The following is a 13612-nucleotide window of genomic DNA, read 5'->3' on the forward strand; positions in this document are numbered from 1 at the left end:
CCTCTGAATGGTAGCCCTGTCCTCCATTGTATGAATTGCTTCCTTCAGTTTGGTTACTTGGGAACTTGTACTTGCTTATAGGTGCAGTCATTTCTCCATTAAGATTCTGCAAGAACGTACATACCAGCTTCTGAGTTTCTGAATCTGCTGCCTCTCTGCTTATCAGATTACCTTTCTGTGGGCTTTTTCCATCACCCCCATGTTATTCAATATAATGGAAGAATAAAACAATCCAGTGAAAAGGGATAAGAACAGAACAAATGAAAACACAGTCCAACAATGTAGAGGATAGAGAATGTGAAAGGTATTGATTGCTACATTCTAAAGCTCAGTTTTGAAGCTTCTGAACAACATTTACTATCAGATGTCTAGGGAGGGGCATTGCTAGTGGTGTTTTTTTTCCTGTTTTGAAAGCATGAAGACATGCTGTTTTCTTTCTGTTTACAGGATGGGCTGTCAGGTCTGGCTTATTTATTATGATATCTGTCCCTAGATTTCTGCCGAGTTAAACTTTCCTAGATTTTGCTGTTTTCCTTAGGAAGTATATGCTCCAGTTTTTGCTACTCATGTGTTTTTGGTACAATAGCTTAAAAATAGTTTGTTACCAACATCACTCTGAGTAGTGGCATGTATAGATATGGAGTATACTGAATTGTGCATGACACCATAGGATGTGCCTAGGAATATACACATACTCGTGATATTAATTGAAGTAAGTTTTTTCTTGTTTAACAAGTTACAAAAAGGTCAAGCCAATGTTGTATACTTCTACAGCCTGTGTACTTTTTGAAGTTCTGTGGTTTCTAACATACTCCTTTGAAAGACTTCAGTCCCAGAGATTACTTGTTTGTTTGTGTAGCTGTAATCAGGTTCCTGTTTTCATCTCACCAGGCATTCCCAACCTGGATTTTTAGTGCTGTTATTTGTCTGTATTTGAAAATGCAAATGATCACCAGTGCCCCAGTTAGGTTTGTATAGCATATTTGTAATCAAAAGCTAAACACTTCTCCTTTTTAATGTCGTGACCTAAAGATTCTTAAGAACCCAGTAATTCTGCAAGCCTCTTGTGCCTAAATTTATATTTTTTTTTTTTAGGGTTGTTTTTTTTTTTTTGTAGCTGCTTTTTACTGTCACTACCAATTTTGCTATGTCTTTTACTTAGCATCAATACACATGCCTTTGTGAAAGGGTTAAAGGATTATTATAAGATTGTAAAGGGCGAAGTAAAATGAGATCAACTCCAAATACCAGCCAAATTTCTTTTGCTGTATTTTACCCTTTCCAACATTCAAATACAGATGACCTGGGAGATGTAAAGCATAAAAAATAATGAAATACCCTCTGGTTTGGTGTGTTCTGAGCTCAAGAGTTCCTAACTTGTCCAAAGGCTGTGAAGATTTCCATCATTCTTGTTCAGTGTCTGGACCACTGGGAAATGTTATGACCTGACTCAAGTCTTATACTGTGCTTGAAGCTTTGTTGGCTGCAAAGGATAGATATATAGAAAATACAAAACTCATTCTGATAAAGAGAGTACATTAAATTGTCATCTATGGAATAATGATTTTTTTTAAAAAAATAAGCCCCATCATGGTTGTGAACAGATACCATTTTTTAAACATAAATTACTTAAGGCCCTAGCAGATAAATACTTTGTATCACTTCAAAACAATTTGATAAGGTTATCATGAAGTTCCTCCCTTTCCAAGTTGCTCTCTTGAGTGGTTTCTCTGAATTACTCTCATCATTATCTCTGATCTCTGGTGACTTTGCACTCCCACACCTCCTCCTGGTGCCAAGTTCTAAGGACTGCCATACTGATCACTGCACTTTGTAGTGCCTTTGCATGGGCACTTGCTTGAGCATTATTGCCCTTTGCAGCACAGTCCTTGAGGCTGCTCTTGACATCTTATTATGTAAATTAATTTTGATGTTGCATTGTAGATTCTGCTGTTCTTCATTCTGCAATTGTCTTGACAACAGATTTGCATAATCAGTGAGTAGGAATTTGCTTTTAATTTTGATGTTCTTATTAGCTCAATTCAGATACATAATAGAAAGTTGTGAAGATAACACAACGTGGCATGAACTAGTGAAAATGATTGTAAACACAACAAATAAGACAAATGATGGAGTCAGGTTTGGTGATTATTTTTTATAAAATGTAAGCAAATGCTATTTCTGGTTTCTGTCTTCTTTCTGTCAAGCACTGTGACAGCTGCTTGAAATCTAAACATATGGATTTATTCAAATATTAGTCACTCTCACTGCTTTCCAAACAAAGAGAAGGAAGCTTATTAATTTGTTTTCTTCCAGGATTTCTTGGTATGAGGGAAAACAGATTCACAAGTCTTACTTGAATTCTTCTTTCGTTTTTTTCAGTCCCAAGGCAACCCTGTGGACCTGCGCCTTTTTCATGGCATGAGGGAATACCAAAAACAGTTGCTTAGTAAATTTAATGTGGAAGATAATTCTTCAAGTTATAATTGTTTGGCCCTGCACATATCCCACCTTTTGTCTCCTTCCTTTCATTTCTAATTTCTGGTGGCACCTGACAGAAGATAATTAAGTAAAAAATAGTAACAATTAAAAAGCTAGTAGTGAACTTCCTGTTCACGTTTCCTCATCATTATCATGTATTACATGATTAAATAATCCCAAGATTATTTATTTCTTAACTGATCAGGTACATCTCTGCTTCCTGCTTGATGAGTAATGTAGGTACAATTGTCCTTTTCTAGTCATCTCTGCAGGGCAGGACTTAAATAATGTGGGCAATGAAATGAGAAAGCATCAATTTGTACATCTTAAGAACAGAACACAATAAGGAACCAGGGAGAGAGAGAGAATGAGAGAAACTCCTTAAACCAATCAGTTTAGGGCATTTGCTGGAGTAGCACTTAGTGTAATAGGAACAGAAAGAGATTTAGTGGAGGATGAATCATGAAATGTGCTAGGAAATGAAAGAAAGATGGAAGGCAGAAGAGAACAGAAAGCAGTAAACAGGAAAAAAAAATAAATGACAAAGTGAAGAGTAGAAAAGAGTATTTTGGAGACTAGAATCATGAGCCAAAAAACATTCTGGGGACAAAGTAATCACAGCAAAAGGATATTAGTTGAGGAAATCTAGAAGTTTCTGGAAAAGTTGTCAACCAGAGTGATTAGCTGAAGGAATACAAAGCATAGAAAAAAATGAGAAGATATACAATCCAGACAGTTGAAGAAAAAAAAAGGCAAAATAATATTTGCTTTTGAAGTATTTCAGTGAAATAGGTTTGGGGCATTTCTGTATTTAATTGTCTTGGGATAGCATGGACAAAAAAGAGAGACTAGAAAACTGTTGTTTGCACCCCTACTAGACTTAAAGAACACCATGAGCTGCACTTTTTTGTCTAGAAAAAGACAGGTGGACGACATAGAGTGAGAAGCATTTGTTCACAAATTCTTGGTACTTAACATTCTCTTAGCAGCATTGTGGGGAGAACTGTTCCTTCTTATTAGGCAGATAAGACAAGTGCCCATGCTAAGCCATGGCAAAGAGCTCATCTGATCTGCCTCACCTGGGATGATGAGAGCTGAACTGACTGGGTGAAAGTCTATGCTAAACACCAAAATTTGCATTGTTGTGATAGAGTCAAGTGGCTTATAAAATGCAGTGGGACAGAATAGCTGTTAAAAGTTCAGCTTGTATTTTTAAAGTAAACATAATGATCAGTTAGATTTTCTTGGGTATTTTATACTATCAAAATTTCTCCAGGCTTGCTTGCTTTCATTTACGCATGGTGGCATGGCAAATACTGTACCACTTTGATTTTTCATACTTCAACAATTTAGTAATATTTCTGTTACAATCCTTTCTGCATTAAGGATTTTATTTTATGCAAACAAGACCTGGATTTGAATAATAACTCTTGGAAAGCTGATAAGCTGTCTCCAGCTTTTTAGGCAATTGATTCTTCTAGGTAAGAGAAATGCTCTCTGTGAAGGAGGCATATATGAAATAGGTGATTATTGTCAGGTGATTTTTGCTAATCGTATCTTCAAACAACAGTGAAAAAGATATTTCTGCTCACCACAAAAATGTGCAGAGAATATTATTAACTATTGATTTCTATAGCACTGTTGACATTTAATGAGCTGTGATGTTTTGGTCTTTACATCAATCTGATTTTCAGTGTCAAACAAATCTGTATAGATTTGTTTGGAATAATAAATTTACAGTTAAACATGCCTTGTCACATGGTCAGTAGTCATTTAAATATTCACTATTTCATGCTGAATATAACCTATGTAGAAGTCTCCCTTTACTCATACTGCAGGACAGAAGTTATTCCATGACAATAGCAGGAGAAACAGAGAGGAGTGATCCAGCTGAATTAAGCAGAATGACCACCAGCAAGTTAATTCTTACATTTCAATTATCATTTGCCTCATTTCAGAGATTTGAAAACTTTAATGTCTTCATTTACCCTTGATTACTTTGTCAGAGGTTTTAAGTAGGATTTAGAATGAACACTTAAAAATCCTACTTGACTTCTACCATTTCTTACTTTCTCTCAAATACTAAGTCCTTCAATGTCACTTGATAGACATAAATCGTGACTCCAGTAATTTCCAGTGCTGTTTTACCCGGCAGGACCTTGCTGGGGAGTTATTCAAGGGACTCCCTCCTATACCTCTCCTTTACAGGGAGGTCATTTTGGAAAAAAAAGAGGGAGAAAGAGATAATGGATTAGTTTGTGTGGATAATGGAATTATTTAAGAAATGGATTTGCAAAATATTTCTCCTTGAGCCTTCAACAAACCTAAATAAAAGGGGCAGGAGGGATGTTTTTGTTTATCTGTGAAAATAATGCAATGTTACTGACCAAAATGAAAGGACAACAACATTCGACAAATTTACAATAACCTTAACTCCCTAAATGTATTTAATTCTTTTATTTGATAAAACTAATGCTACAATATGTGAGAAATGTCGCCCTTTAAGAAATGATAGGGATTTTAATTATATTTGGTTTACTTTTTTTTTTTTAAATAGAAAAATATTCTTTTTTGTATAAAAACAAAAACACTTTATAAGTACCTTTATAAGCTTTGTGGAAAAATCTTATCTGGTAGGACTGGTTTGGTTTGCTTGACAGAATAAAATAAATTAAATTAGTGGTAGGAATTTTAGCACAGCATTTGGCCAAAACTACTTGAATTTCCCTACTGCAGAAAGTAAGCTGTGCTCAGACCATATAAACACACCTTCAATTTAGTTTATTTCACTGGTGTATACTGTGATGGTTATCTTTTTAAGCTGAGAAACTTTTGTTACCACAGGAATATCTACAGAATTTAGCATCTTTTTTTCAGTAACACAAATTGTATTTACTTGTGATTACATTTAGGTCAGTTTGCTGAGATCTCTATGTTACTGAGAGATCTGCATGAACTCTGTAGGCTAGATTTTTTAATATATTTAGAAATTTCATTCCTGATAAACTATCTCATTCTATGACATACATTGTTAAAATAAATGAAGGAACAAGTAGGTGTCACCACAAAAATGTGAACTTTGAATGTGTTAAAAAAAGGATAAAAAAGAAAGCTTTGTTATAAGGTATTATGCTAATAGTTCTTGCACAAATTCCATTTTTTGTGCTAAAATTCCTTCTTAATCTCAAGAGAAGTCAAAGCAAATGGTTTAACTTACTTTTTTCAGGAACTACAGTTTGAGAGACTGACTCGAGAACTTGAGGCTGAACGTCAGATTGTAGCCAGCCAGCTGGAGAGATGTAAGCTTGGATCAGAAACTGGAAGCATGAGCAGCATTAGGTAATGCACATATTGTTGATGTCTTTATAATTAGTAAATTATGTTGCTGTTATGAGTTATCACCAAGAACAAGTTTGATAATCTTTTTGTAAAAAAAAAATATACTCTAGGGAGTGTGAGATTTTAGTAGAGTCTGAAAATTTGCAATATGACTTGCTTTTTAAAAAGAAAATTTCTTGCAATTTTGTATCTTCTTTGTCCAGTAACAAAATAGCAGTCACATTTGGAATTCATTGCTTTGCTGAAGTTTGAATGGATTATCAGCAACTTGTTTCCACCATCAATAGAGCTGTAATTTTGAGCTGAAGATTTTTAGTTTCATAATTGCAGAAATGTACTGGTAAGTTTTGTGAACCTGTTTAATCATTATTTCATAATTCAGGGTATTAAAAACTTTAGAATGAATTATGTAAAGCTACTGACCTGTCATCAAAATGTAGTAAGAAGATATAAATCACTCTCTTTGTTTAAACATTGGTTTATTTCAAGAAATTGTTCTGGTACGTTGTTTGGAGGATGACAAGTTTATTTAAGAAATTGTAACAAAAGGAAACTGATGTCTTGGTGAATTTAGTGGAAGTAAAGACTGCATTTTTTAGCTTCTTAATAAGTGTGTTTCTTTGTTTTCTCAATGAACCTAATAAATGTAAGATGATGGTACTTAATTTTCAAGAATTGAGAAAAAAAAATAAGTTCTAAAGACATGTGTTCTGTTTTTATCAGTGGAAATATGAATAGATAATGTGAAGTATAACATTCCAAGCTTAGTGCCAATTTTTGTGTGATAATTGTAGTAAAAATACAGAAAGCATTGATCACTTTCTCAGTTTAAACTATTCAAACTATACTTCAATCAAATTAATTATTCTTCCATGGTAAGTAGGAAATAATTATTTAGTAGAATGCCAAAGATGTAACAAAAATATGGAATGGAAGTTCAATTAAAATGGCGAAAGTCAGAAAAATCTGTCACTAATTCAGAAACTGTACATGAAGTTGACTTAATGTAAGCATTCCTAATAAATCAGGTGAGAATTAACTCCTTAGGATAAACTCTTACTTTATATAAAGTTTGTCACCATGTAGACTCGTTAACATTAGAGGAAGTATGTTAATTAAAATTGTTTAAGCATGGCCTGTATTGGTATGTCAAGTGTGCTTCCCTAGCACTTTAAATTTTATGTATGGTACAACTGCATTTCAAGAAAGTTATCTGAAATATGTTTGAGTAATACTACTGAGGTATGTTTAAATAATGCTGTTATTTTAGGATTATTCCAGTCAGTGGTATGAAGTTTGGGAAATTTCTTGTTGTGCAGGAGATGTTTCCTTGGTGAACTTTTTTATTATTTATAAAGTTATACTTTTGAGATATCAAGGTCGGATGACTCAGAATGAGTTCTGAGACATGAGTTATTCAAGAAGTTCAATAACTGGACTGCTAATCTGTGAATAATGGAAGAATAACAGAATAGAATAATGGAAGAGATTTTATGCATATTTTTGACATCTGTAATTTGCCCTTGAAATGTTTTACATGTGACCAGGAGTCTCTAGCATTTCAACTAAAAACATTTTAAGAAATACCTGAAATACTGTTTTGCAGAAGATAACATCGAAATCTTACAGTTAGATAGCTGTCCTAGACTTGGCAAGTGATGTAAAGAGGAAATAATGATCTAATACTGTTTATGTTTGGTTGTTTATCCCATATGTATTAAATGAGTAATCTTCTGCCCAAAAAAATCTAAATCATCATTAGAGGGGCTTGGAACTAACACAAATACAAAATGAAGTCAAGTACATTTCTGCCTGCTATGCTGACTTTCCAGTGCTCATCCAGATTTGAGAATGTTTCTTTAGCATTGTATTCTTTTACATATCCTTGATCTGTAGTAATTTTTTTAGGGAATTTGCAACTGTATTCAATAGGAATTTTGCTCAAAAGGACTTAGACCATGAGTTAGGATAAAGCTTGTGAGCTCTTCCTTTCCTTGGTTTCCTTGTTGGCAGACTATGAACAGTTCATTACTCAGCCTGCTGAATATTAAAATGTCATGATACGCTCCATAAGGAGTATCCATATTCTATGCTGGTCCATTCCTCCAGCTGAAGTGCTTATTCCTTCTAGACCAGATCTATCAGTCTGTCACACTCTTTGGTATGGAGGGGGGGAGCAACTAGATGCTAGCATATTTTTAGAGTTCTTAATAGTTAAAGATAACTTTATGCACATATAAAAGAAATGTACTGTTAGCAAATCCTTAAAACTTTTAGTTTCTGTTTCATATTCTTTATCACTGTTTTGAGCAGTTTCTTCAGTATTTTTGTTGTTTCAGATTTTTTTTTTTTGAAGGAGCCTTGGTGTTCAAACTGAAGGGTGTAGCTCAAGCCTAGCCTACTCTTCTTTGAACACAGTGCTTGCAAACTGGTCAGCCAATAGACTTTTTCTCAACTGAATTACTCGCTCCTGAAATTGGTAAAAGTGATGTGCCATTTGTTATTGAAAGTCTCTTGAATAGACTGGCATTTGTGCCTGAGTGCCTGAAGCAGTATACTGAAATTTCTGTATATTACAAGTAGCAAAAATGCAGTCTAATAAACTGAATAACATGGAAAACATACCTGCTTTGTATATGCTCTTCTCAGTAGAGTTCTCTCACTTAGAAATGCCTATGTTTTTCACACTTTACTACCAGGAAACTTATGTTTTCCTTATGTAGATAAAATTTTTTCAGATTCACTAAAAAAAAAAAAATAAAATAAAGCAAGTGTAATTGATAAACTCATAAGATCCTTCATTTCAAGAACACTGAAGAAATAGCTGGGATACGTTGTGACATAGGCAGACAGCTACTGCTGTGATGATCAAATAAATAAAATTTTAATTACAGTTTTCCTGTACAGCAGTCAGTGTTAGGTCTAATTTAGGCTGCTTATTGGGAAAGGATATAAAGTAGTCCTTGTAGATATTTAATATTAAGGATTGACAAAGCCAGTGGCCTCATAGAGGTGAGGCTGCTGCAACCTAGACCTGCACAGACTGGAGAAATGAGCTGAATGGAAGTTATCAAGTTGAAATTCATAAATTACTTGAAAATGCATCTGGGATGGAGTATCCCCTTGTTATAACACAGCCAGGAATAGAAAACAACCTTGCAGAAAAAGACCTTCAGGACCTTGGAGGTCTTTTCCAACCTAAGTGATTCTCTGAGTCAGCAGTGTGTCCTTGCAGCAAAGGCCAGCTGCACCTTGGGCTGCAGCAGTATAAGTGTAGCCAACAGACCAGGTCAAGTGATTCATCCTTTCTGTTTGAAGCTCTTGAGGATACATCTTGAATGCCTCATCCAGTTTTGAGCATTCCCCTACAAGAAAGGCATCAGCATGCTAGAGCAGGTTCTATGCAGGGCTGCCAGGAAGGCAGGAGGCTAGAGAGCACCTGGGGTGTGAAAAGAGGCTGAGGAAACAAGGGGTTTTAACTGCAACAAGAGAAGGGTCAGGAGGGGTCAGTCTTCTGATTGCAATCAGGTAAAGGAAGGACATACAGAAGACAGCACAAGAGTGTTCTCAGAAGTGCATTGGGGTAGAATGATAGGTGACAGAGAAATTGGAACACAGAACATTTTAATTATGTATAAAGTGTTTTTCACCATAAAATTTGTTAAACATTGTCACAGAATTCAACAGAATGACTAGGTTGGAAGAGACCTCCAAGATCATCAAGTCCAACCTGTGCCCTAACACCAAAAACTAGATCATGGCACTGAGTGCCACATCCAGTCTTTTTTTAAACACATCCAGGGATGGTAACTCCACCACCTCCCCAGGCAGACCATTCCAGTACTTTATCCCCATTCCTATAAAAAACTTTTTCCTTATATCCGACCTGTATTTCCCTTGCCACAGCTTGGGACTGTGTCCTCTCATTCAGTCAGTTGCTATCTGGTGAAAGAGACCAACCCCCACCTGACCACACCCATCTTTCAGGGAGTTGCAGAGAGTGATAAGGTCACCCCTGAGTCTCCTTTTCTCCAGGCTAAACAACCCCAGCTCCCTCAGTTGTTCCTCACAGGGCTTTGTTCCAAGCCCCTCACCAGCCTTGTTGCCTCCTCTGGATGTGCTCAAGAGTCTCAACATCCTTCCCAAACTGAGGGCCCAGAACTGGACACAGCACTCCAGGTGTGGCCTCACCAGTGCCAAGTACCAAGGGGAAGAATGACCTCCCTGCTCCTGCTGGCCACACTATTCCTGATCCAGGCCAGGATGCCAGTGGCCTTCTTGGCCACCAGGACACACTGCTGGCTCATGTTCAGCCGGCTGTCACCAGTACCCCCAGGTCCCTTTCTGCCTGGGCACTATTCAGCCACACCATCCCAGCATATAACATTGCAGGGAGTTATTGTGGCCAAAATGCAGGACCTGGCACTTGGACTTATTGTACTTCATCTTGTTTGACTCTGCCCATCCATCCAACCATTCCAGGTTTCTTTGCAAGGCCCTCCTACCTCCCAACAGATCAACACATGCTCCCAGCTTACTGTCATCTGCAGATTTACTAATGAAGGATTCAATTCCCTCATCCATGTCATTAATAAAAATATTGAACAGGTTCTAAATATTGATAAAAGTATTGATAGTATTGATAAATATTGGTAAGTATTGATAGGTTCTAAAATTTCCATCCCTGGAAATAATAAGGACTTTCTGTTCCCACCTGAGTTTTCCTGTGTTTTTTATTACTATTTCTTCATCCTGGGAATAGAGTTTTATTAGTATTTCAGTATTATTTTTTTTCTCATCAAATTACAAGGAAGTGACCATAGCATCAAGGCTACCAGAATGCAAGAAGCATTTAGATAAGTCAGACACATGGTGAGATTCTTAGGGCTGTCCTGTGCAGGGCCAGAAGCCAATGATCTTTGTGAGTCCCTTTTGACTCAGGATATTCTATGATTCTATTCAGGTATTTCAGAGAAAAAAAAACAACTCTCTTATCTGAAGTGGTTAATGTGTTTGCTTTTGCTTGAGAATGTGGGTATTAAAAGAAGAATATAAGTATTAAAACAAAGTTGAAAAATACATGGATAGTATGGATTCTGGAGCAAAATATGAGCCAAATGACAAAGATTTGTTTGTCATATTATGAGGACAGAACAGTTTTTTTTTTAATGCAAAAAGTTTGATCAACAGTCCCATGTAAAAACCACTGCAACTTTAAAGTAAAATTTATACACCATCAGACATATAGAACATACATTTCAATACATGCAGAAAGTAATTTAGCCTGCATTGTGGTTCTTTGTCAACTCAAGATTTATCAGTTAAATGTGTTAAACTTTTTCACATTGGTTTGCTTACAGTAATATCCCCAAATGCTACTGGGAAGCTTTTAACCTGAAAACAAAAATTAAAAAATCCTTTTAATTACAAGTAAATTAGAAAGCTAACTTTTTAAAAAGAAAAAAAAAAAAAAAACAAAACAAACCAAAGAGGTCAACAGTTATTGCAGAGCAGAATTTAAAAGGATCAGTATTTTATCATTACCTATAAAAATACCAATTAAAGTTTTTGTACTTATTCTTTTAAAAACAAGCTGATAGCATGGCTGTTTTTAACATGATTTTTAAAAGTGATGTTCTTTAAAGAGATGGGCATTTCACCAGTGGTAAGAGAAGATTTTACTAAGCTTTAGTCAGCAAATGCTGTAGCTCAAAGTTCTTCTCATTCTGCAATGTGTGTTTGCTTAGTAGTTCAGAAGCTGAATAAGCTTTAAGTTTTTTCACACACTGTTGCTCATCATTGTGGATTGTGTAAAGCTTAACAATTCATGGTTGGGTGAACTTTTGTCAACTGAATTAATAAAAAAAGTTTATCTGAAATAAAATATAAAATGGCAATAAAAGAATGCATGTTTTTGAAAATGTAGGATTCTGAAAATATTCATCACAAGTTCTGCAAGTCAATTAATTAGCTGTTATATGACATCTTCTTATACGTTTTTTATTTTTTGGTCTTTTTTTCCCCCCTTTTATATCACAATGATTTTATGTTGCTTTAAGTGACCAGGTCAGGTAGAACCTTTCAAAAAGATGCAGATTGCTCTACTCCTGAAGAGAGTTTTGTTAATGTTAAGCATGGCACTATCTAGATATATTTCTAGATCTTTTGTAAAGCTTATCATGTGTGGGCTTGTGATAAAGCAGAACATCCTAGTAAAAACATATTGTGGGTTTCAAGGTAGAAGAGGTTTAAAACATCCTACCATTCTTTGCTAGGAAACCTAGTTTTGGCTATAATGCTGTTAAGCCAGAAGGAAAATAAAATTAGCTGGAAGAAATCATTCTGTTAGAACAGAACAATGGGAAAATGTGAAAGAGTTTGTTATACCAGAAGGTTTTCATTGAAGTGTTAGCATTATTTGAGTTCTTTGCCATCTCTGGGAGGCATGCATCCAAAAAAATACCTTTGAAAAACATAGCTACTGAAAAAAAAACCCGACTAAACCAAAAACAAAATAGCAAAACACAGAGATTTTCTTAGAAAAGGTTGAAAAGATGGTATTTTTCTTACATTCAGAATCCTTAAGGAGTTCATTTCTATTATCTCAGAAGAAAAGAAACAGAAGCAGCCTTTTTCAGACCATAATTAAGAATGAACAATGTGGTTTTAATGCTTGGCCACATTTTAAAAGGTTGGTTTGTTTTGTTTTGGCATTTGTTTGAGGTTTTTTTTTTTCCCTGTCAGTTTTCAATCTGTAGCTTAACTAAGTCATTGAGGGATTCTTCCCCACAGTATTAATCTTTTCTGATAATCAACTAAGCTACCACAAAAAATGTTGGTGACTTTGTTGGGATGCTAGGATAGCTAGCTGATGGTTGACAGTCATTGTGCTTATGTGTTCCCAGCTAGGTAATAGCTGGAATCCTTCAGAAAATAGCTGGAAGCACTTCTGAAAATTGGGCTACTGATTTCCATGCCCAAACACAGCATTAAGGCACTTCTCAAGATGGTAAAGTGGAGGCGCAGGTGCCGATCTCTTCACTCTTGTGAGCAGTGATAGGAGCCAAAACAACATGAAGCTGAGCCAGGGGAGGTTTAAGATGGATATCAGGAAAAAGTTTTTTACCTGGAGTGTGGTTGGGCACTAGAACAGGCTCCCCAGGAAAGTGGTAATAGCACCAAGCCTGATAATTCAAGAAGCATTTAGACAATGCTTTCAGGCACATGGTGTGACTCCTGGGGTGTCCTGGGCTGGGCCAGAGACTGGGAGACTTGATGATCCGGGTGGGTCCTTTCCAACCCAGAATATTCTGTGTTTCTCTGATTCCAAAATCTTGGACATCAGAATTTTGTGGAATACAATAAGTTGTCCAGAAGTAGAATGGGCAGATTCTGCTTGTTGTTGTAACCCTTACAGAGTGTCAGGCCTAATTTCCTACACAGTTTGACATCAATAGTAGATGTTCCTGGTGTTGTGTGTACCACCACGTGTAAGAATGTTCAATTCAGAGAAAAGGATTTAGGATACAGGGAAATACTGAGGATGGTATTTTCAATACCTCAGTATCACCTTGTATTTGGTACCTCTTGATCTTTTGATTGTGAGACCTAGAAACCTGAAATGTGATGAACTCTGTATACTATTAGACTTGGTCAATAAATTAGTTTGAATCCACCAAAAGAAAAATATTTGCAGAAAATGTCACTCTAGGAAATAAATTATGGCTGGAATAGTTGGCACAGTTAATATTAGTAACGTCCCTACTTAATTATCTTCTAAAAAATGACATTT

The 13612-nt window shown here is 35.8% G+C and overlaps 1 protein-coding gene across 6 annotated transcripts in view; it reads left to right on the forward strand.

Moving 5' to 3' along the window:
- Nucleotides 1–13612, forward strand: part of CTNND2 (catenin delta 2) — a 701753-nt gene that overhangs the window by 271899 nt on the left and 416242 nt on the right. For 5 of the 6 annotated variants that reach the window (XM_015653580.3, XM_015653594.2, XM_015653620.2 and 2 more), the window contains one exon: nt 5708–5820. In XM_015653580.3, the coding sequence (XP_015509066.1) occupies nt 5708–5820 (113 nt within the window). Of the gene's footprint in view, nt 1–5707; nt 5821–6023; nt 6161–13612 lie in introns of all 6 variants that reach the window. The other variant, XM_033512148.1, reaches the window with a different exon arrangement.

Source organism: Parus major, chromosome 2 (assembly GCF_001522545.3).
Source record: "Parus major isolate Abel chromosome 2, Parus_major1.1, whole genome shotgun sequence".
Taxonomy (NCBI): Eukaryota; Metazoa; Chordata; class Aves; order Passeriformes; family Paridae; genus Parus; species Parus major.